Source organism: Epinephelus fuscoguttatus, linkage group LG14 (assembly GCF_011397635.1).
Source record: "Epinephelus fuscoguttatus linkage group LG14, E.fuscoguttatus.final_Chr_v1".
NCBI lineage: Eukaryota > Metazoa > Chordata > Actinopteri > Perciformes > Serranidae > Epinephelus > Epinephelus fuscoguttatus.
The window spans coordinates 15,786,131-15,812,091 of NC_064765.1; the positions used below are offsets into that span (position 1 = coordinate 15,786,131).

Sequence of the window (25,961 nt, forward strand, 5' to 3'; positions counted from 1 at the left end):
ATGGGAGACTTCTAGAGAGTGAAAAAGTGAACTTTTGTGATCTCCAAGTAGTCCGTCTGGTCCATCATTTATGCTCATGAAATTAGCCATTTTCTTTTCCTCTTCAGGAAGAGTGGATCTCATCCCCTCCACTTAAACTGCTTGCCAGCTGTTCACTCCTGCCCACTTCAAAGATGAGTGCCAAGTCAGCCATCAACAAGGAGGTCTTCACACCCCATGATGAGAAGATGCTTGCTGCCGTGCAGGTGAAGCGGAGGACCAAGAAGAAGATACCCTTCCTGGCCACGGGTGGTCAGGGAGACTACATGACCTTCATCTGCGTCTCAGGTAAGTTGGTTAAAAAAATCTCTTCTCTTCTCTTCTCTTCTCTTCTCTTCTCTTCTCTTCTCTTCTCTTCTCTTCTCTTCTCTCCTTATGTATTCGTTTGTTCTGTGTGTCGGTTGTGCTGTTGCAACCCAAAGTCTCATTTCAGCATGTCTCTCCTAATTCTCCCACTAATGTTCACACTGATGAGCATGTTTGCGTTTCCTCTGCCAGTAGAATGACACGCTAAATCAATTTACTGCTGGGCTTTAGGTCAATCCTTTTTTAATAGATTAGATTTACGCAGAAAGTGAATAATTGTTTCACCGGAAATCGAGGTTTTAATTATTTTGCTTTTCCCCCTCTTTGAATGTTAGCTGAGATATTGCTTGTTAATTGAATTAGCCATGCATATTATTCACAAGGAGAATAGCTAGAGCATATTAATTTCGGTGCCAGCAGAACTGCTTATGAAGATCAATGACATTTCTTAATCCCACCATTTAAATGTGTATTAAACTCTGCTTTGGCAGCAGCAGATCTCATCACTGAAAGTTCAAAGTTACTTCATTTTGATGAGAATTTAAAGTATATCAGTGCAGAGAACAGGCTGGCGCAGACTCTTGGCGCGGATTCAAATTCAAGTTTGTCTCCCAGCCGTCTAGTTTCTGTGTTTACACTCTCAGGCACAAACACATAAAAGCCATTTGTGTCAAGCGCAAGTCACAATTAACCACAGGTTTCTGAAAGCGGACACTGTTGTCAGAGGGGTTTATGATGAGTCATTTCTCCTGTGATGTGGAAATGAGTGTTGCTTGATATTCACTTGTTGTTATGCCAGTCTCATCACGTCCAGAGCAACAGCCTTCACCTCTGCGCCCTGTTTAAGCTCTGCAGCTCCAAAATCTATTAAAGTCACTGGATATCCTAACAGCTCAGGCTGCATGGCATAATTAAAATGCATAAATTATCTGATCTTGTAGCTTCCTTAAATTTTTTAAAAAAAAATGATAACAGCAGAATACATGACACGTGGATGGACTAGAGACTGGTCTGGAGTGGAAAGCTGATAGTTAGAATCCCAAATGTGGCTCTTGATTAATTGTTTTGTCTATTTGTGATTTCGTAATTCCCCACAGCCCAAAGAGATGTCTTTAAAAGACTTGTGTTGAATTCAATTCAATTGAAGACAGCAGATGGCAAACTGGATATCATTTTAGTAGATGAGAGCAGGATAGTTAATTTGGGGAGGCTGAAAGAAAATGTTCTTGGTAATGGTAACCGTTGACAACATTGCTGTTCAAAGCCTGGCTCCTCCAGTCTGTATGTCGAAGTATCCTTGGGCAAGATACTGAGCTCTAAATTGCTCCCAATGTTCTGTATGTATATATATATAAAACTTTTCGCTGTCCTCCGCAATGGAATTTACGACCAGATGTTACGTAGCTCCTTCAGACAAGGAGAAAACACACATGATCTGGATAAATACTGTACAATCACTAGGATAGTTACATAAAGTAATAACCACTAAATTATTTTATTTAATACATTTTATTCCATTCGTTGCAAACAATAGGGTAGAGTATTCCTTAACGGAGCTGACCATGAATCACAATGTGTGTGCAGTGTCTGTGTGTGGCCAGGGACTTTTCTTGGATGTTATTCCCTATTTTGCTACTCATTCTCTGACATCACTCTACTCTTAAGTTTTTAATTAAGGCAAAAAATGCCCACGCAATATGATTAATGTTATTGAACTCAACTTTGACATACAAACATAATCTAATCAGGCAAACTAGGTATTTATTTAGAACCGCCTTTTATACAGTAATTAAACACATAACCCCAGAGTGTGTCAGTGGGACTGCTCATTCTTCAACGCTGCAAAGCTGTGGTGATGCCAGGCAGTTTATTGTCTGTCTGTGTGTGTGTGTGTGTGTGTGTGTGTGTGTGTGTCAGTGTAACCTGCGGAGAGAGACAGAACGACTGAGCCAGGGTCAGTCTTAAATCCTCGGTAATGCGTCGAAGGGTAGCCAATTTAAACTGCCTTAAAATTGCCATCAGGGGAGGATTTATAGCCCAGATCTCTGCATCGCCTGGTGGGAGCAAGATAAGTTTGCCACAGGTCAACCTTGCTGTGAGGATGGAGAGGCCTCATGTTGGATTGTGTGACTAAAGGGACCGTGGGCTGTTGCATTCTTACTTACTTTTTATATAACCCAGCTAAATAGGTGTGTTTTCTGTTTTGGTCTATGGGGAATGTAAGTGGGAGTCAAGGTCTCTTTTTTTATGTAGGATTGAGAAAACTAACTTCCATTCATTGACTGCCACCTCTTCTTATTATGAGCAGAGACATCAGACTATTTCATCCCTCTACTGAAAAGCCTTTTGTTGATTTGTTTGGTGTTAAAGGAGGAATGTTTTGTATCGTATTATCTTTTGAATTACAATGTGCTGTATGTGAAAATGGACGTTACATAATGTTTACCACAACTGGCATCGCCACAGTCAACCCAAGCTTATGTCTTGAGTTAGTTAGATTATTAAAACTTCTTTGCCGTCTGCTCTGCACTGTCTCCTGACTGAGCTGCTGTTTTGTGTCACATGTTGGAGCACAGCAGTGAAGGCAAGCACTGTTATGTGGTTCACTTGGTCATGTGGCATTTCTCTAAGCCAGCCAAGTATTGTTCTGAGTTGTGTCTGTGTGTGTGCATCCCTTGGGTGTACTGTATAGCCAAACCATAAGTGTGAGACCAGCCTGTGCCTTCCAGAGAAACAAGGCTGGTGTGTGTGTGTGTGTGTGTGTGTGACTTTGAGTGTTCTGTGTGACTATATGGAAGCACTATGTGTGTTTAAAAGGGTGGGGGAAGGGGGTTGCTGACAGTCTCATGGCTACAGTAGCAGATAGTTAAGGAATGAGGGCCATACAGTGGCAGAGTTATGTAATCTGTCGTATGTCACGGCTAAAGGAATCGTACAGCATGAGGAGCTGTACTGTAGAGACAGCCGCGGGCGCTCCACTCTCAAGCAGTGTGCCAGGATGAAACACCAGGCCGTCACTGCTGCTCTAACTCCAGGATCATATGCTACAATATTGTCATAAGATCTGACTGGAGACAAGAAAAACATGATGTTTTCACCTCCTATGACTTGTACTGGAAATACAAAAAATTACTTGCAGTTTATTATCTGTTTGGAATAAATCACAGCCTTCAGACGCATGTAATATGGATGTTATGCAATTGACCCTGTAACCGCAGCAGCCAGTCTGAGCTGTATTTTCAGTGTGGGTGAGTCTGAGTCTTTGAATTGGCTGAACACATGGCTTTTTGTCTTAGGTAGAGCACTGCATCTATCAGTGGAACAACTAGGCCTGGACAGCTGCCACTTGAAGAAAAGTGATTCTTGTTTCAGAATTACTATGGCTCCAGGAAAACAAGACCGGTTTTGCACACATTGCTAACTGTTGTTTGGCTTCAGGGTTAAATCTTGGAAATCACTTGTACGTCAGCAAAGCAACACAATAATATTGTGAAATTACCTGTAGCAATAAAGTGATTTCCATTAGAGGAGGCTTCTTGTCCACAAGGCCTAAATCCGTAGTATGGAATATTACATAATTATACAGTGTGCATTCTTAAGCCCATGATCATGTTCTAACCTGTTCAGTTTTGACAAACAGGAGCATTTTATCTACTTTGCGTTGCAGTTTGGTATCACAGTCTGGCAGGTTCCAGTCTGGGTCTGGATCTTAGCCTATGCTCAGATTACACACAAATGTGGCCAAAATCTGATGTTGTATTGCTCTCAAAGACAAAGATCTGATTTTTCATAGTGTGGACTAAGGCTGAACAAGACTCAGAATTATGTCAGTCAAAACAGATGTGGTGGTTGAACACGAATATTTTTTTATTAAACATATAAAGTTTTTAAAGTTTGAATGGTTTGAATTGTGCTAATGAAGGATTGGAAATGTGCAACAGCATTTTTTACTGATGCTAGGTATTAAACAAAAGCCAGAGACTGTGTTGTATTAAGTTGCTGTGAGTGGTAAATTCACCACTTAAAAGCAGGAGCGTTATTAGGAGTTAAGGGTCTCTGACTGATGATTTGAATCCCTGACTCTCTGGGGGCATCTGGCTCCACCGCTCTGCTTCCTCTGCACCCACACCTCTCTTTCCACAGAACTGCCAGCAGTAGCTGTAAATAGAGCTATGGCTTGTGTGTTCCTTCTCACCCTCATGCCATTTCTCCACAAAGTCTCAATGGTTTGAAAAATGTCCCAATTTAAGACAGCCCGAAAACAAACGTTGGTCAGATTATGTTATTCTGCATGATAGTGAGCCATGTGCTTCTGTTTGTTAGTCTGCGGCCAGAGAAACAGCCCTTCCAAACAGTGGGCAGCCTCCTTCTTAATGAGGAATTGTCATCCGACCTCTGCAGCAAATCATCTGGGAGATGAACACGTAGACCACATCATAATTTTTTCCCAAAAGCTTGTTTCGCAAATGTGATGTTTTTTGTTGTCGTTACAATGCGCATGTGAGTGACCTAATTGCATATATGTGAGACATTTCAGGGCAAAGCTTCATTCACACTAATGTCTGATATGGGTCACTTCAAATATGAATGTGAACCATCGATGCAGAAAGATTCGATCTGAGCATTAAGCCCTGTAATGTGAACATACCCTTAGTCTGCTTTAAAGTAAAATCTGGTGTGGCTCATGTTGAGAACACAACCATTTACAAGATTATATGATGTGTGCAATAAGAATTTAAAGCTAAACTAAACTGGTGTTCTTGATTCCTTTGCTCCATTTTTAAACGTAGTGCTGCAGTATGGAGTCAGGATGTTTGATTTCCTTGCTATTTTTCTAGCTGTCATTATCAAACAATGTGAGATTTGTAAGCTCAGCATGACCCCCGGAGGAGAAAAAGCCTTGGAGCACAGTTAATGGAAGTGCATGACTTGTTTGTCAGAAGCCAGTGTGAACCTAAAGCACACTAGAACTATAATGCAACATGCATTTAAATGGTTTGCGTATCATTTATCGTACATTTTGACTGATTTATTTTACCAGAAGTGGTACAAAACTAAACTCTGCTGTCTTGCTCTGGCTTCTCTTCACCCCTGTGACCGCTAGATGCTCCTAGCCTGTGCTGTGAGGCAATTTCTATGATGCCTTTGATCTTATATACACATACACATTCAAACAGAGCTGCTCAGCTACACACAGAAACGTATGTTAGCGCTTTCACAACAGCATCAGGGGTCTTGATGACATAGGAGTGTGCTGGAGCGAAGCCAGAAGCTCAACATGGACCAAGTTGGTTAGTGAGCTTTTTCTTTGATCACTGGGCTTCACGCGGTGCCTTTATGGCTGGACCTCAGGGCTGAAACATTGGACCGCCCACAGAATGTTTGGCAGGAGAGATGTGAGGCCAGTTGAGCTAGATAAGACACTGTGAAAGTTCACTGGAGTAGCCTATTAGTCTACACGGTTCTATTTTTTCTGATCTGAGAGGAAAACATATTTTCTGCCTTTCCCATCCCATTTCTCCTTCGAGCTTTCCTCATGGTTTACACACCTCTTTTTGCCCTTGTTGTTTACATGTCTGTGTGTTTATATGTTTAACTGCTAGCCTACATGTTGCCAGCTTCGGGGGTTTAGTTAGAGAAATGAGCAGCCATCTGTTTGTTTCTAAATCATTTTAGGGAATTTCATCCTTTTCATTTCAACTACCTAACTCTGTTTGATTGATATAAGCCAACACCCTACTCCCAGTTGTGTGTCACTAATACGTGCTTTGTGTGTTTGGCTACAGTGAGTGTGTTTTTATGCACACTAGTATCCCAGTTTTGAGCCATGTCCTGGTTTTGATCCTGTTGGGGTTAGGGTTGTCAGTTTCAGTGATTTGTGTTCAGTAGCCAGACACCCATTAAACGGTAACTAACCCGTTTATTTTTAAGAAAACAAAATGTGAAATTGCCTTTTAGTCTGGCGCTCCATTGACTAGTGACCTTGAGCACCACATTCCAAAGCACCATGAAATTTGAATATTTTGTGTTGTGAATGTCTTGCCTTACGTCGCAGTGGTGCACTGGTTAGCATTGTTGACTCACAGCAAGAGGGTTCCTGGTCCGAACTGGGGGAGACCCTTCTGTGCGGAGTTTGCATGTCCTTCCCATGTCAGCATGGGTTTTCTGTGGGTACTCCGGCTTCCTCCCACAGTCCAAATTGTTAATTGGTGACTCTAAATTGGCGGCACAGATTTGAGTGTGAATGATTAGGCTCGTTCGAGATGAGCCAGGCCTACACAGATTCGATCACCGGCGATTGGCGCACAATGCATGCCGGTTAGTTTTGTGTCTGACTTCATCCCGACTTGCTCTGACATATTACAAAAGTGGACGGCGATAAAACCGCGAGAGCAAGGCGGCCGCAGTTTTTAGAGCTAGGCGCTGCAGTTGCTCTCCACCGACTGCAGCGCCTAGCTCTCACCTGATCTAACAGCTGATTGGTTTAGATGTTGACTCAACAATATGACGTTTTAGATAAACTATTCATTTTTGTTAGAGTTTAAGATTGTATTTGTCTGATTTGAAGGTTTATTTTAAATGACTCTATCATAATTAAAACAACTGGAGACTGAAAACAAACTGATATATGGGTCTGATCACTTTTTTAATGAATTGACATCATTCCAGACAGGATGTGAGTGTGTCTGTGACTTCCTGTATGGACTAAAGGCTGCTGGAAACTGTCGGGAAACTATCCAACTTCACCGCAGCTTTTTGTCACCGCCCCCCGCTGCAGTTGCCTGCTCTTATCTAATTTCCAGGCTAGGTGCAGTTCATCTCGAACGAGCCTATTGTCTCTATGTGTTAGCCCTGCGATAGTCTGTCGACTTGTCCAGGGCACGTACCTCGCCTCTCGCCCAATGTCAGCTGGGATAGGCTCCAGCCCCCCAGTGACCCCTAACAGGATAAGCGGTCACAGAAAATGAATGAATGTTGGCTGTGCTCACAGACAGCCGGCTAGCCATGTTACTATGCGGACACATTGTGCCCACTTCCCACCTTGTGGCTTCCACTGTTTAGATAACATTAGCCTTGGCTGTTTTGCACTGTGAACCACCCAGATTGGATGGGAGCTATCCTTGGCTAGCAGCGGCAGTTAGTCTGGGTGGTGGGACCAACCAACAAAGTTGCTTGGGAAATGTGGCTGCCCTCCGGTCTCCCCCTCAGTCGCTCTACTTAGCTAGTGATCTTCTACTGATTAGCATAGTTAACTATATTAGCACCACTACCTGTACTGACGCTGCTAGCTTTGCTAACAGAGCTAACGGTGATATTTCAAAATGCTAAAGGGGGTCTGTGGCTCAAAATGAAGCTGCTCATGTACTGGGGCGACCTGGGGGAAGACTGAAGGGTCAGCACGATGTTTCCACAGCTATGCTTTTAGGTCTGGACTGTGTTACAAGCAGTCATTGCCGAATGAGCGGCGCTGCAAGCTAGCTCCCACTAGACCTGGATGGTGCACAGTGCATTAAACTGACGGGTAGCAAAATTGGCCTACACACCAACATGCATAACCGGTCAAAAATATTCTCCGCTCGATTAATAGTCAACCATTGACATCCCTTATTAAAATATGTGATGTGTATATGAATCATGAGAAACAGTATCCAGGTTTCTGATAAATTGTCTGCAGCTGTATCTTGGAGTACTCCAGATAGCACATTCAGGTTTCTGAACCCAGGATATGATGTTTACATATGAACACATAACTTGGCCACTTGATCATAACAAGGATACTTGTGCGTATGTAAACACACTCAGGGCTGCTTTATGTTAATGTGTGGATTTTATGTGGGAAGCTTGTAGGCATCCATGTTGTAAGGGTGGATTCATGCACAGTATTTATGCAGGCATGTTATTTTGTGGGCTGATCCATGTTTAATGTTATGCGTAGGCTGTGTCTTACGTATGTGATATGCTGAGAATCTCATGCTGGTGTCTTGGTGAGTGTGCATCTGTTTTTGTGTGTGGTTAGATGCAGTGTTTGTTTTTATCTTGTTTGGTTTGGATGTGTAAGCTTCTTCCTTACCACACCTCATCAGCTTAAGCTCTACATAAAGTAGAAAAGATCTACTCAATCATATATTACACAGGGATTTATTGTTAATATCCTTAGTCGAGACCTGTGATTTATGACAACTGTATACATTACAATCACTGCCATCTATCTTGCACCCATGTGTCGTCATTGGTGGGACAAAGATCTCTTACTTTCTGTCAAAGAAACACATTCAGTAACAAAGCCCAGTATCATTGTTTTCTCCAAGGCCATGTAGAATATAGATTCCACACTTACCACACCAGTTTGTGTATTGCACTTTCCACTTCACTCCATTCATCATCAGCGGCCTCGTGGCTATTGATTACATGGTGAGATGGATGGGCAAGCAGGTCGTGTAGCTCACTGGTATATTAAGCTGCTTAGAAAGTCAGATAAGTTGTGACCTTGGTTACTCAGTTCAAGAACACATCACTCTGACTTTCTATATTCATATACATGCATATGAGGTTGTGGGTGTGTTTACCAAGGTTAGTCCATCATTATAAATGGAAACAGAAATGAGAGACCATGAACACATTTTTAAGGATCAGGGAGGTGTTACCACTGCATCACCAAACAGATTTCATGTTTCTTTTAGAGATATGCAGAGGGGGAAGAGGTTCAGGGTGAGAAAATACATGAATGTTTCACACTGAAATCTTTTATTCATTTTTTTTGAGAATTGACGATCCTCTCAAATGACTATCAAAAGGAGTGTTTTGAAAAAGAATAAAGCACCCGTCACATGCAGCGTTATCAGGACATCATTTCCTGACCATTCTGAGCAAGACTAAAGCTAATTGAGGTTACCAAAAGAAACGAGAGGTCTCCCAGTTGCAGGTCTGAGTTGCAAGACTAAAATGGTAATGTTAACACTAATGTTAATGTACTAGAGAAATCTGTCTGATATACTAAACTAAAGCATGCCCCACCACTTACCGACTACAACCTGAAAAAGAGCGAGGAACAGGAGGGGAGCAACAAAAGGGAGCCCTATTATTTTAGGGTAAGCAACATGCGTTAATGATATCTTAACATGTTACATCATTGACTGTGTCCTGGACTGATAGAAGAGCATGAATACAATAGTGTCATGGTGAGTAAACCAATTTCCCACCCCCAAAATATATTCAGAAGATGAGTCACACTCAAAAAAGTATCGTTCAGCCTGTTAATGTTAAGTTGTGGTTAAACTGACTAAGGCTTAAAGAAAAGTTCGACATTTTGGGAAACGAAACAGGGAAATGTCTAGCCCCCCCCCCCCCCCCCCCAACCTGCAACTTGTCATTTTTACACTTTGGTTTTTGTATGTGTTGAACAAACAAGATAAAATCCTCCTACCAGAAGTGCTGGTAGTGTTGGGCCACATTTGTTTCAGCATTTTCTGATTTTTTTTTTTTTTTTTTCTCTCATGTTGCATCGAACTGAACTTTTTCAAAAAATCTCAGGGAGTCTGGACAAATGTTTGTTAACGAGGTTTAGCCAGGCGTGGGTGTGCGGGTGGTCTGTGCTCTGTTGTGAAGAATGCTGCCTTCTGTGGGTTTCTCACAAGGCCAGTGACTGATGCTGGCCTTCCAGTATTTACTGAGAGCAGAGACATACAGCCCACTCACACAGGACCAAATACATCAGCATGACACTAATACCACATTCCTCGTTAAGGTATGCGCGTGTGTATGTGCATGAAGCCGAGTGTGCTTGCCATCCATACCAAAACCTCTTTGTATCAGTGGGCTATGGCAGTCTTTATCTAGACTAATTAGGTTGCTGCAGCAGCTCAGCTTATTTTTGTGCCAGACTGCTCTTTAAAACATGAACTGTCTCCACCCTTCACCCTCGCCCCCTCTTATCATGACAGCCTCCCCCTCAACCCCTCGCCTCCAATCTCCTCTCGGCTAAAATGAGGGTGTTCAATGCTTGAGTGACCTGAGCTTAGCTTAGGAGAGGAGAGCTAAGACAGAAAGTAAAAGGAAAGAGAAGTGAAGGGCAGGTGGCAAAATGAAACTATTTAAAAGGTGGAATTTCATTTCTTTTTGGGAAACTTTGAAACAGTATGCAGGAAAAGATGACAATGTATGCTAGGGCTGTCACTTTTTATTCAAAATTCTATCATTTTGACAAATGAAACTAAATGTATTACACCATTATTTACACTAAAGAGCAGAACAGCTGTGATTAGCCACTCAACACACTGAAGCATCTGACAAGCAGTGTGTGGAAATATTTTGGGTTCTACGCCTAAGATGGTAGCCTGGGAACCAGATGAATCTGTGAGCTCACGTTTCATTTGCTCTGGCAGATGCATCTGGTCCCCCTTCCATTCAGACAATAACCAGCCTTCCTGGCCTGGGCCGGGCCAGTCACAACCATTTATCTGATATGGGGCGGGTTTGATATGATGATGGACAGAGCGTCACAGGTCCAAATTTGAAAAGTCACATGGAACACATTTTGCTGCTCTGATTGGTTGTAATTGCATCCAGTTTCCTTCATCCAGCACAATGCACCAGGCTCATAAAACTTAAATCAGACTGTCAAACTAGGCAGTGCTGGTTAAATATGAATCAAGATTCTGCTACTGTTCATGTTTTGAGAAACATATTTTACTGTACTGTTTAGCTGTTATTTGAGAAAGATGGTGACTAGGCCACCGTTTTGTTCCTGCTTGAAAAAGATAGATAGATAGATAGGTAGGTAGGTAGGTGGATGGATGGATGGATGGATAGATGGATAGATAGATAGATAGATAGATAGATAGATAGATGGATAGATAGATCGATCCAGAGGCATTTTAGTCTTTGTACTGTCCTGTGGAAATTGAAAAGGAACTGAGGGGTTCTAGAATAATTCACAATGCCGGGATACAACAATGGCAACCAAAATGAGTGGAGCAGTGTCAATAATTTCATCTGACTGCCTACTTTTTTTCCACCTTCATCCTTAAGTATACCCTTTGGCAGAAGCTTGTAAAAAATAGGCTATATGGGTAACATTTGAATTAACTTCAATAATGCATCAAACTAGAATTTCTGGAACATGCCAGTCCTATAATACACATGGATGGGTATTAGATGAGCATACAAAATATCTGAGCACTACTTTTGGCCCACTAGAAAAACATAGCTAACAGAAATCCTGCTACAACATACCTGGCCTTGACGCTCGAATGCCTGCAGATATTGGGTTGTATCCATGCCTATCACTCTCCTATGGCACTCCAGTATCCAATTATGGTTCCAAGGCACTCATCCATTTCAGGTGTTTGGGGCATTTGTGTCCTCTCTTGTGGCATTAACACATTTTTTTGTGATAGTTGTAAGGCTGCAGTATAATATGTGAGCTCAAATTGAATTTACCTACATTTCGACGTAGGTTTTTTTTTTCTTTTATCCAATTTAACACGTTAAGATGAAAAGCATGAAAACATCTATGAGAGAGTCCCACTGACAGACATGCAGTTAGGCCATTGCACAATCCAGTATGCGTGGTCTCTGATATTTCTTTCACTTGCTCACTCAGCAAGCACACACACACACATGCACACAGACAAGCATACAGCAGGTGGAGCGGGATAGATGAAAGGGTCAGGTGCTCTGCAGGTGGACTGAGGCGTGTGTGTTGTTGTGCATACAAAAACCTCTCTCCGTAGAGACGGCCAGCATGTTTCATCCAGTCCACAGAGAATGAATGTGTGTGTGTTCAAATCAGTACATGCCCCAGTGGTTCTGACAGCTCACTTCACAGCGCTTTTCTATACCGAAGCCAAACTGTCTGTCATCCTCCTGCATCAGCTCCTCCTCTGTCCTTTAGTGTCCAACTCAGTCTGCGTTTCTTCTTTCCAAACAGCACTTTGGTTCACGGAACAAATCTGCAATCTTGCCTCACGATCTCCTCACAAATCAACCACAGTCCTGTGAGAGTTTCAGCTGCCATTGCTTTGTCGTTGAGTGTGTGTGTGTGCGTGTGTGTGTGTTGTTTTCCAGGAGAAACAGTAGGGTGCTTTCTTTTTAGCAGGAATCTGATGATTGGTGTGGTGGAGTGCATGGTTGTTAGTTTGGAAGACTCCCCTCAGCTCCCTCTAACTCCTCATTCACTCTCTGGTTGCTTTTGGTGCAGCTCCACTTCTTTTTTTTACGACTCTCTGTTTAGAACAGGAGGGTTCCTGCTTACACTGGAGACACACAAGAGATGGGAGATGGAAATGATGAAATAAAGCAAGGGAACGGGGGTATTCTGTTTTAGCTTTCATGCTTAGAGGATATTTCTGACTTCAGGGAGTTATTTGTGGTTAGCCGTGGTTTGCAGCCAATTTGTTGTTTCTAGTTGTTGTGGTGTAACAATAGATTTCCGGTCCTTATATATTCCTAAATTAAGGTAATCTCAAGGGAAATGGGTCTTGTTTTCAAAATGAGCCTGAGTCATTTGGGTGTGATGTATTGCAGCACACAGTTTAATGCATAGAAGTGATAAACAAAGACATCCAACTGTAAGAAGAATCTGATCTGACTTTAAAGTGGAGGAGGTTCCCAGTTGGGGGTCCACCGATACCCCATTTCCATTAACCTGGTATGGGTTCCGTTCTGGTTTCCGGCACCTAATTACCCCTAAATACCCCGAACTAGGGATGTCCCGATCCGATATTCGGATCGGTATCAGCCGCCGATATTAGGAAAAAACGTGCATTGGCATCGGATCAGACTGCATGGAAAAATGCAGATCCAGAACTCCGATTCAGTTTTTCATATAGTCCGATCCAGGTTTTCCGGCCAGCCCAGCGTGCCACGATTCAAGCAGTCCATTCCAGTGATCCGCTCCAGCACTTACTATCAATCCACCAGGCCAGCATGCAGACACACAGGAAACAGAAGCACCAGGCTGGCACTGACACTACGAAAATAACTGAAAAGGAAAGGCTGCATTGTTTGTTAAATGTCAACGGTGTCTTGTGGTGTTAATCTGTTTTTTATTTATTAGGGGGCCAAAGCACAAGCCTGTGGAGTCTTGCTGCTATTTTAATTTCAATGTTAGACATTTTAAAGATTTCTTGTGTTGATTTATTTTCTATTTATTAAGGGGCCAAAACAGCCAAAGCAAACCAGCTATATTTTTTATTAAATGTTAATGTTGTAGTTTAAAGTTTGTTTATTTAACCCTGTTAACAATAAACAGGTCAGTTTCTCCACCAAATGTTTCTATGTTTCTATACCAAATGTTGTGGATCATTCTAACAAACCCGATTAAGTAGTTGTTCTTGTTAGAGTAATATCGCTTGATCAAACCTTTTCTAATATGACTGACAACAAAATAAGTGAATATGTATAATACGCGCTTGGATCGGATCGTATCGGTATCGGCTAAAACTCAAGGCTGTAATATCGGTATCGGATCGGAAGTGAAAAAGCTGGATCGGGACATCCCTACCCCGAAAACCTACCATTTTGACCAAAAATAAATTGGTTTAGAACCGCAAAGTCGGTGCCAAGCTAGAACCAAAAAAGAGCAGGTTTTTCTTAACCTGAAGTGCGAACTATGAAGTCATGGAGAAAGCCATAAGAGAGACGTTGAGTGCGAAATTATCATCAATAGTTGGTCCATGCTTGTGTTTGGATGAAAACAAAAATCTGTGGCAAAAGGACAAAAGTGCACAGGTAGGCCAATCAATGCAGTCTGCCATCTTGCTACTGCTGTTAACTTCCATTGCGCAAGGCCCTCCATTGATGAGGCATCCTTGATTATAATTGTTCCGATCAAAACTGGTGGAAACGTGGGCTGGTTTGCTAGATGGCATCAAGGTTCCAAGAGTTCTGAGCAGACCAGGTTCAAGAACCAAAGCTATTTTGGTGGGAAAGGGGTATCACAGTTCCAGCTGGTCATTACACAACTTAACACAACTGGGCATGGTTCCTCTTGACTTGAAGAGTTCATGACGTTTCTCTCTTGTTTTGACAGAAGTGTCTGGAGTGATGAGGTTTAGTTTCTGGCCTCCTTCCTGGGGTTTACCGTTGTTGTTGTTCTGAATGTTGTGAAAGTGTTGATGGCACACGACGGCAGGGAATGGCCCAGGGAGATGAGGTGATGTGGCCACTTAGGGACCATTTGGGAGGTAATTATTCGAGAAGAGGACCACACCACACATGTTTTTGATACTGTGTACTCTGACCATATTTATTGGCTCACTAATAGAGCAAAGACTGTGTCAACACAATTCCCTGCATACCTGGGAGAAGTCATCTTCGCGGTGTTGTGCAAACAAAGCTTGTACCCCAGACCCTTCCTTTCATCTGTGCAGTGTGAAGTGAAGGGAAAAAGGGGAGGAGAGGAGGAAAGGAGAGTGAGCTGTAATAAAAGAGCAAACAGCCCCGGCTTTATAAAAGTCAGCCATCCATATAATTAGCTGATGCTCTGCTCTTGTCAAACTTGGAGACTTCACAACGAAACATTTAATAACCAACTTTAGTTACTCAATCCAACTGACTTTCCAACACATTTCATTTGGCTTTACTAAAACTGTCTCTGAAGATATTGAAATGGCTCATATGAAGAAAAATATTTTTATGATCTGTGTCTGGGTTGAAAAATAAGGCTTCTTCCAACAGAGTTCGTCCTTATTTCTCAATGTATTGACATTCCTTGATTATTACAAAATGTCCTGGCAGAGCAGTAGAATTCTAGACATTTTAATTTCTAATTTCTCAGTCTGTCACAGCAATTTGGAGGCAATAACAGTCCTCTTTTAGGTCATGGAGATAAATGGAGAAAAGGATAAATGGAAAAAAGTAGCCACCTGCTGCCATGTGTAAGGTGAGCTGGTGCTTTCAAGGTCTTATACCAAGATTAATGTGAGTGTGATTTGTTATGATTTACTTTACATATGCAGTAATCTCAGGACAAATGACAGAAACTGAGGAAACTAGTTGCTCTCATTTGTTTTTAGGCCTGGGAATCAACACTCATAGATTGTGTCCTTAGCACTCTTGAGGCCGTGTCTTGAACCCATTAATTTACGTCCACAATCTTGTCTGGATCCTCTTTGCTGCACTTGGCCCTCGTTCAACAACTGCATTTGATGAAGACTTGAAGAGGCAAACTTTGGCCATCACAACAGTGAAGTCAAAGGCAATGTTCTGGAGTGCTTTCTCTCTCCGATAACTCTCCTCTGTCAACTTCTAAGATGTTTGCAAGATGGATAATAATACTTCCCATTCAGCTGACATACATTCTCTCCACTGTTTCTTTTCTCTGCAATGGACTGTTCTCGCATGCCTCCAAGAAACACGGTAAACATATTGATTTTTTGATTGATTGGGGGCAAAACTATATCAAAACTTCCATCTACAAACTTTCACACAACTCATGCAGTATAATCCAAGTCTCATTTATCCAGTCAGTTGCTCAGTACTTCCCGAACACATGCATTTTCTCTAGATCTTTCTATTTAAACTGAACTGAAAAAGAAACGTATCTAAGCTGTCTTTAAAGCCAAACTTCAATACTAACACTGTTTTCATATAGAATTAGGTAGACAGTAGATTGGATACTGGATTTGGTTTTAGTGGACGAGAGCAGGATGGTAAAATAAGATGAGGCCCGCAGTGAATACTGACGACGATAAGAGCAGGCGTTACTGCCATCCAAAGTTAAAATTTAACTTTTGGCTGTCCTCCACTACTGAATTTACAACCAGATGAATGTAGCTCCCTCACACAAGGTGAAAACATGGGTAATCTGGACAGTTAGTGGACATTACAAGAATAATTACATAAAATAATAGACAATAAAGAATTTTATTTAGTGTATTTATCACACACACATCATTACATGTGTTTTGGAACTGTCCTGCCAGTCCTTTAAACTGTTTGTTTTTCTTGTGCTGTCTAGAAGCTGTTTTCTGTCTGCCGTCTACCATCTGCCTGATTTCATGTGAAGGCATCATAAGGCTTTCTAGAAAAAAGCATGTGTTTAGGAAGTGCTGAGGGTACGAGTGGATAAATGACATTAATATTGTACAGTGTGACTTCTGTGAGAGTTTGTAAATTGATGTTTTGATATAGTTTTGTTGTTGTTAAGCATGGTCCTTGGAGGCATGCAAGAAAAGTTTAATTCTCGAATTCAAGGCAACACAGCATGACTAACTGATTTACAAATGGTCATTTTGTGTGTGAAATATTCCTTTTAAAGCAGTAATTGAACAAACAGGACTTCTTTTTGCCTCATATGGCTTGCGCAGACTTGGAGAATCAGAGTATGAATGAAATAGGGTATGAATGAAACACGTATTTGGTCTAAATTAGCCGTATCCTTATTCACATTCATTTTACTAACTCACTTGTAGTGGACTTTTAAGGTTTGGGACTGCTGCAGTTTGTGGTTTCGCTGAAATATTTAGGCCAGCCGCTCAAATAAGGCAAAGCATTCACTGGCAGGAGTTCACTTACAGACATTGAGCTGTTGAGTTGTCTTAGGTGTTTGCCAGCTGCAGTTGCAAAACATTTCTTGCTGCAGAAGAAAACACATTTTGTCTCACGAGCCACAGCACTCCCCAAAGAAAACTCTTCAAAACATGGACCTTGGTAATGTTTTTCCCAGCGACTAATGCCATCCGTCTTTCAAGCCTTTACAAAGAATGCTTTGTGTATTCAAGTAATTTATATACCTGTCTCTGTTTGACTGCAATAACTTTAGTGTACTTGACTGGGTCATTTGTTTGTTTGCAAGCAGGGGAGTGGAGATAAAAAGAGAATAGGTCAGGAATGGAAGGAAGGGAGTGCAGGAAGAAGCATTGTAGGGGGATAGGAGGAGGTGGTCATGCTAACAGTAGCAGCTTATACCTAACAGTAGCTACGATTTTGAAAATGTTTTGTAGTTGAAAGGGAATACATATTATTTTGACCTTAACTCAACAGTTCAACCTGCTGTCTGTTGGACGAAAATCCGCATACAGGGACTTACCAAAGTGAGTTTTGGCTTGAAAATTGACACTACACAATCATCCTGGCTTTGAGCCTCCAGTACAATTCATCATCACTTTGGCTGACAAAACTTTGGTACATCTGCAAAAAGCATCCAGCTGTGTGAAGTGCGTATGGCTAAAATGCTGCCAGATGGCATATTTGAGGTACAGTAAGCTGTTTACAAAAAATGTACAAAACAAATCAGTGATGTGTGCTGGAATAATTACCCATCACAAGATTTTATTCAACTACTTATGCATCTTTGATTTTTTTTTTTATGCAAATAATTACATGATTTGCAATTGCAGTGGAAGGCCTTGACTTCTCTGATCTACTGTATATCCATGAATAAAAGTAATTAATTTTAATGGTGGGAATGACAAACTTGTGTTTGGCTTCACTTGCTTGTGTTAATCTACAGGTGCAGCCTGTAAATCTGTTCAGTTAAGGGCCCCTCTGTGACTCTGCTTGTCATGAAAGACTGATTATTAGAGACTGTCTGAGATATATGAAGCTATCAGCCAGAAGGAAAGGAGGATTATTCAGTACAATTTACATTATGTACCCACTCAGACTGGGATAGGAAGAGACAGGGAGGAGCTGTGCGTAGTGGAAGAGACAGAGATGTTGGAGAAAGGGAGGGAAAGATCTCAAGGGTCCTAGTCCCTGATAGACTTTACTGGAAATAAGGAGGGTTTGAAATGGAAAGTGGGAGTTAGGAAGCTATTACTGTTACTAATCTACCACGCTTGAGTTTTTGAAATGCAACATGTCAGAAATGCTTTTTTCTTGTGATGTGGAATGGAAAGACTTACAACAAGATAATGGAAATATATTATCTATTAGGGGTGGGAGTCTTTAGGCACCTTATGATTTGATTTGATTCAGAGGGCTACAATGCTGTTATAAAATAAGGTTTCAGACATGCTAAACAATCTTGCGTACATGACTGTATTATGTGACAATGGGCCTCTTGGCACATACTATAAATGGCCCAACCACCTCATTTGAGCGAGACATACAGACTTTGTGGTGGGTTTTCCTCTTTTTTGTTGTTGTTTTGCCTCTCTTTGAAGTAATTTTGTGTCCTTTTTGGTCATTACGTGTCTCTTTGTGGTTGTTCCCCCTCTTTTTGTTGTTATTTTGCGTTCCTTTACATCTCTATGTGGTCTTTTTTGTCTCTTTGGGTTCATTTTGAATGTCCTACTGGTTGGTACATATTAATTTCAGTGACATTTTGCAGGCAAAGGCTTCGGGGCCCCTGGGCAGGCCCTATGGTAATCCATCAATGCTGACATAGGGTTTTGTTTAAGCGTATTAAATACTGTTTGCCAAACCATCCACTAGTGTCCTTATAACACTGAAATACAACATGAAATATTCCTGACAATTAAGATAAATGGTGTGCAGCCTTGTTATTTCATTGATTTAAAAGCACCTTACCTGCCTGTATGATAATAACAAAATGAGGGGGAGATTCGACTATGTTGTTATGAACGTTGCATCTCCAGCAGTGGAAAGCAGCTTCTCTGCTGCAACATCATCTCCTCATAAGGCAATGTGTCCACTGGTGCATTTCTTTTCTCAGCTGAAAGAGCTGTAGTTGTTATTCATCACTTGTAGAGTCCACTGTGATGGTTGGTCTTTGCGTTATTTGTCCCACCCCTTCTCCACCGTGATTGTTGGTTGGGACAGTGACGATTTCAGTGTTTTACCAAGAGTTTCACACTTTTCAACTCGTAATTTTAATCAAAAACAGTTAAAGAATCACATAAGATATCCAGTGTCAGATTTTTATTGTGGATTTATTTTACGAAGTCTCCAAAAAGTCACAGCAGTTCAAGCCTGGATTTCAAAGCTTCTGAAAAGGATAGGATGACACCAGAGCCCTTGTTGGAGCAGCAGTATGGCTAACGTTGGTGTCTGGGTTAAAATAAGTAAGGCTCTCTCTTGCATGCAGCGATATTTAATGTTAGTAACATTATCTTATAAACTGTGGTGATTTAGTCAATCTCGAGAAAATGTGCACATTTTTTTCCTCCAAAACGACCAGTTGATTGGTTGAAGAGCAGGCAGAATTTGAGTCGACCAAGGTTTTCTTTGGTTGCTTACAGCCCTATATGGTGCCTATAGTGGAGAAGAATTACAAGATAGGCTAACTCTAGCCTGTGCGCACTGTAGACTGTTAGGGTGCTGCACACCTCTCTTGGGTGCATTCAACATCTTTAGTTTCATTCATATCACACTGTTAACATTTAAATAATCATTTTTGACAATTTTTTTTTTTTTTTTTTGACATTTGTGAATGGATGCTGAGTCATCCATGTCTGCACCGTGATGCATCTGAGAATCGATTTTTTTTGCCCCACACATATTATCCATGGTGAATAGCCTATTTCTCCTTGAACACTTTCTATATCTCCAGAGTCATATATTATTGAGGTTAAAAGACACATTTCTTTTGCACCCTCCTGGTGTTGATGCGTGTCTTGCCTTGATTTACAATTCCTTTGATGGCCAGAAAGGTGTCTAATACCTCAAGTGCTGCATAAATAAAATATCTGCCTGGACCAAAGGAGCTGATCAATTTATGCATGTCCTTTGGAAACTGTCAGCTTCTCCTTTGTCCATGTCTGCACACAGACATACACACCCAGTGCTCTGTGTCTGCCTCACTTTTCGTCCTTTCTCAAAGTTTTTCAAGGGAGATATTGTGAGGAGAAAATAGAACAGTTATTATACACCATTACTCATCCTTTCTTTACTCACCCAGCACCGAGATGTCTCTGTCTCTCTTGTCAGCTCCATGTAAACCTGTATTATGGGGCTAATAAAGCTGAAGGCATACTGTATCTGAGCCAACACCACAAACACTTGCATACAAAAAGCTAAAAAACTCTATGCAATAACCTTGGAGACCCATCTGCCTGGCTGGAAAACTTTAGAGAAACATGCTATTCTTTTCTCCTTCGGCAGGACTGCTCTCTCTAGCTGTCCAATTATCTCCCATTTGAATATCTTAACTGTGTAGTAGCTGGTGCAAGAGGCTGTGTGTGTTTCATAATGTGAACGCAATACTGTCACCATCTCTCCGGCAGAGATATTGGCTGAGTTCAGGATTTTGGGAAATGAATGTGGCTTATCCATGGCACATTAGAATTACAGTGTTGGCAAGTAATGATTTACGTCTTTTTGGATCACTAAATGCCTAATTAAATATAATTTCATTCATGTTTACACTGTAGTGCAAAATACACAGCAAATGCAGTCTGTAGTTAAATACCATGGTCGTTGTTTAGTGTGTAGTTTACTAATGGAAGTGATCACTATATATGGTGTATCAGAATCTGATTGGCTTACCACCTGTGCTAAATAATTCTTGTGGAAAACCCTGTGAGAGGATCTTAAGTCGTCAACCAGGCGTTAAAGGAACAGTCACCCCAAAATTGAAATTAAATATTTGTCCTCTTACTTGCAGTGCTATTTATCAGTCAAGATTCTTTTGGCGTGAGTTACCGAGTGTTGGAGCATCTACTGCTAGCTCACCCAGCACCCCTACGCTAGGTAACTTTGCAGCTCAGCCAAGGCGGATGTTTACATCGCCATTAATGTTTACATCTCGTGCTGTTGTGAGCACGAACCTCACAAGAGGCATGAGATGTAAACATTAATGGTTGAGCTGCGATGTAAGCTAGCTTAGGGGTGCTAAGTGAGCTAGCAGTAGATGCACGCTTCCTTCTGTGCAGTAATATGGTTGGTGGACATTGTTTGGTAGAAAGAAAATAATTCCTACATGTAAGAACTATTTATTTCTACCAAACAACGTAGACTGCTCACAACACAGACTGCTCACAACACAGACTGTGGATTATCTTGAGTAACTGGGTCATGATTTCTGGAAAGAGACATTGCTGTTGAGTTTTTCAAATGTATTTTTTGGACACTTTGAGCACCACGAGCTGAGTGCCATCTAGTTTGATTATATTGGAGAGAAGGCAGACATCTCTACAGCCGATTTCTCGCACCAAAACAATCTAGATTGATCAATAGCACTACAGTAAGAGGAACAGAATGTCTTTTTGATTTTGGGGTTGACTCTCCCTTTAGTATTGTCCCCAATTTCACCCCCTCCCCCCCTTTCATTCTCTATGAAAGTATAAAGCAGGAGAAATAAAAATGACATCATCATACTTTTTAAACCCCCAAGTCTGTGCTATAAAATTGAGTTTCCATTGCTCAGAGAGGGGAAGTGGCTTGTTAACTGCCTGTAAGTGATTGAGGCAAGAGCTGCGAATTATTGATTGGGCTCTTCTGCAGAAAATCCCTCGCAGCACTCACAGTAAATATTTGTTTGGCTCTCTCCCTTCCAGCCCGGAGGTTAGAGAACAATCCAGACTGCATATGTTGAATTACACTAAGCAAACATTTAATAATGAGTACCCCACCACCTCTACTTATAAATATAGAGGCCAAGTAGAACTGCAGATCTATTCCAACTATGCGATTTGGCCGAGATACAGCTATACTTGTTTTTTCTTGATTCATAAGTCATGTCACAAACTGAAACTTCAGCAGGACCCTATTGCTGTCTCATTTCTCATGAATTGCAAGATGCATCTAGATCATTTATATTACTTTATTGTATTACGGCCTATTTCCACCAGCTGCGTGTTGGTTGCGTCTCCGCTCCGGCACGGCAGCGGAGCCGATAGGATTCAATTCTAGTCAATGTGTGTGTTTCCACTTGCTGCGGCTGTGCTGTGTTCCGGCTCCGTCACAGCTCCGGCAGTCCAGAGCCCTCCGCAACAGATACGCAGGACTTCTATTTTTGCCGGACGCCAGAGCACAACGCAGCAATTCAGCACAGAGCAGATCGTGCGGGGCAGGAAGTCGTGCATAGAAACACAATAAAACATCCAGTTAATTTTCAAAACATAATACAGTGTTCACGCGGATCATATTTCCCTGCACTACACCTTGAAAACTACATAATGGGCAGAGGCAGGCCTGAAGTCAACAGGTCAGAGGTTTTCAGACGTCATTTCACCCCGTGAACACCATGGACGAGGAGATATTAATCATGGCAGTGCACCGAGATGTCCGCTCCGCACAGCAAACGCAGCCGGTGGGTATTGATGGACGGCGGACCACGCAGTGGATAACCAGCGCTGCCGTTCCGCAACGGACACAGGTCCAGTGGAAATCCTGCGTTGTAGGACGCATAATCTATTTGCAAGCTTGACAATCACAACAGGAAGTTGAGGATGCTGGTACATGCCATATTATAGAGGTGAATTTCCTCAAACATGCAGCCTCTCAGTGCTCTCACCTGATGCACAGTTGCTTCTAATTTATCTTTTCAGTGCATGATAAATTAAAGATGCATTCTCCCTCTGCCCTGCAGGCTTTGAGCAAAGCTTATGTCTTATGGAATAGTTTAATTGAATGCATCTAGAAGCCTTGTGGCACTTGTTATAGGCTGTGAATGGAGGATAGTGTAATAATCCCCATACATTCTGGCAGCAATACAGTAAGGCTGAATTTCATAAATATGGCATGCTATACATACTGACAGATGATGTGTAAAATTATTTTATTAAATGATAAAAAATGATAGATGAAAATTCACTTTAATAGACTTGACTTTTCAAAGCCGGCTGCAGGTGACTTTTTTCTGAGGCTCCATTCATTATTCACTTAGTCGTGTGATGTACCCCTGTCGATTTTCAGTTTCTACCTCTTAGACTTGGCAGAAATGTTCTCTGCCTCTGTTCTGCACGCTGTCAGACTACAGCTGTCCGAGGGAGAACGAGGAAGATTTAAAAGGAGCGTAATAAGAAAAGCTTCTCTGTGAGGGGCTCTAATAAGGCATAGCAGGATTGATACCATCAGAAGTAATGAATTCAGAGCCGTATCTGATTCCACGGTTACATGCCGGCTGAGGCCGATTCTTATATCATTTTAAAGCAGCTAGTATCGATTTTTAAGTGGAGCACATGGATTTGCTAAGCCAGTGTATCTGGAATTAACTCTATCAGTCTCTTTAAAGGGAGAGTGGATTTATCTATTGCTCCAAAATGGATGGGAATTCTGCCTTCCAAGCAGATCTCCAGTCTGGCTGCAGTCTGCAAGACGAGGTGCAGAGGGTGGGATTTGATTTTTTTTTGCACATAATTTTTCAGTATTGAAGAACAGTGTAAGTAGCAGTGTTGGAAATGACGTGTAGGGAGCAACTGTTTTAATTAACAAATCTGAAAAAACATTATTTTTACACCAGTTAACACTGTGACTGATTTGTGCTCCCTGAGCAACATGCACTCAAGACAAATCTACACGAGCCAACTTTACTGCTTAGCAGTGCATGGTGCTTATGCCAGCAATTGGCACAAGGTCCAAGACAGTCTCCTAGATCCCTGACCTAGTCATTTTCTAATCCTTTACCCCTTAGAGGCCACAAGCAAGCGAGTGACTGAGTGACGGAGCATGAGGGAGAACTGAAAGTAAGACTGGAGAGAGTGAGTGACAGTGTAGAGCTGCTGGAGGAGTCACCCAGTGCAGAGCTCAGACAGCACCAAGAGACAGGACACTTGTGTCACGGTGTCATGTCTGGCAGGCAAGCCAGAGACCAGGCGTGGAGGCGACGTGTGGAACAGCTGACGGTGGTCCTTTACAGATAGCAGTTTTGTTTGGGTGGTGGGAGTGCGTTTGTTTATTTGTTTGTTCATGAATGCGGCCCTGTGTGTTTGGTTGGATCAGGCCATTAGATGAGGATCATCTTTGATGCAAACAGACAGCAGTGAATCTACTGAGCCTGAGTAATTGGACCTTGTGGGGAACATCAGACCCACTTTTGGAAAATACACATGCTCACGATATCGCTCCCACCCATGCACACATATACACATGCACACACTGCTTCCCATAATATCACTTGTTGTCACAGTTATCAGATTAAGGCTCGCCTGTTGTGAGATTAGAATAAATTGCTTTTTTGGAAAAAGATTTTCCTCTCTGCCAGTAACAAATAGTGAACATCACCGAGGTCAAGTCAGACTCCAGTCAGGTACTCAGAGAGAGAGATCACTCAGATAAGACACAGTCTGACTAAGGAGGAGTGCACAGAATGGAAAACACACTCTGGCTAACAGTTTCCAATGGTAACTTTCACCCCAGTGCAACATTTGACAGAAGCATGTTAGATGGTCTGAAATCTCTGAACTGACCTTATTTTTTTTAAACATAGGTGATCTGCAACTCTTGCAGAACCCCAAAAAACACTTGGTCTTATTTCTTTTATGTGACTGACTAAATTTTTTGAAAAGAAACCTTGCAGTAACCTTATTTGGAACAGAAGTGCATCATCACATTTAACGTTTGGACAGATCATAGTTTAAAGGGAAGTATTTAAGGGTGTTTTCACACTTGGTCTTATTCAGCCCTCTAAGCAGACTCAGAGTGGTGACTCAGCATTTTTTGCGCATATGTTAACACTCCAAGATAACTCAGACCCTTCTGAACCAAACCAAAACGGTTCGCTCAAAGTCCGCAGTGCAGTTCACTTAACCTGTGCCTTGTGCAGAAAGGGCTCCAGGTTTGCTTTGCTCTTTATCGTTGTATTCAGACGTCTAGATCACAAGCTGTTGCACTGGGACGCTTGAAAAAACAGACAAAACCATGTCGGCCTGTAACTCATGCAAGGACGCAGGATGAGGAGTAGTTTGATCTACAGAAGATACTGCACATCTCCAGATGTGGAATGTAGAATAGATCAAACAGATACAGTCTGCAGCACAGAAACACTGAAGTTTTCCTCTAGTTTTAAGTTTTAAGAATTATTTTTGTGAATATCTTTATGCAGTATATGTGTGTTTAGGTGTGTCTTTATGATGCAAAGATTAGGTCAGAAGTTGAGAAGCTGTAATAATTTGTGTAAGGGTCAAGTGTTGACATACCTCCCTGTGTAGTAGATCTGTTTTACAGTATCTTCAGAGGGAACACAGTGACTGTACAATTTCCTGACCCATGTGTTTACCCCCAGGCTTCTAGTTTGAAATTTCTTTTCTGGGTTTTTTCTGCAGAGAGGAATTTTTGGTGCCCCCTAAAGAGGTTTTGGCCAGTGCCAAAGGGAAATCACCATTGCCAACATGATGATAATTAGGAATAAAAACAGCAATTCAGATCCTCTGCGAATGTGTTTAATAACAATTTAGATGCTGGATAAGCCAGCTAAAATGTGTTGTTTTGACTGGGCCTGAACTCTCCGCCATGAACCTAGTGCTAATGGAAGAAAGATCTTCCTGGAACATCTTATAAAGTGAAAGTCACTGTGTCTTTTTGCAGCATGTCCTGCCTCTTGCAACCCCTCAACTAAGTATTTCCAACAGGTGAAAGCACAACTGACATCACACTCTTCTGTTGTGTATGAAAGTGCAACTCTGAAAACTTTCCAGACCTGTAACCCCACACCTCTCTCTGCCACACTAACCCCACACCCCTTCCAATGTTGTAAAAATATTATTTTTAACCTGTTTAAATAATTGGGGTTTTATTTACTCAAGTACAATAGACATTTCTGCTTATCA

General features: G+C 41.7%; 1 protein-coding gene across 1 annotated transcript in view; it reads left to right on the top strand.

Annotated features, from left to right (window-relative positions):
• The window catches only part of stxbp6 (syntaxin binding protein 6 (amisyn)), a 94,460-nt gene that overhangs the window by 16,112 nt on the left and 52,387 nt on the right, over positions 1-25,961 (top strand). Inside the window, exon 2 of the mRNA XM_049595804.1 lies at positions 108-327. Coding sequence (XP_049451761.1) covers positions 174-327 — 154 coding nt within the window. The 5' untranslated portion in view covers positions 108-173. The remainder of the gene's footprint in view (positions 1-107; positions 328-25,961) is intronic.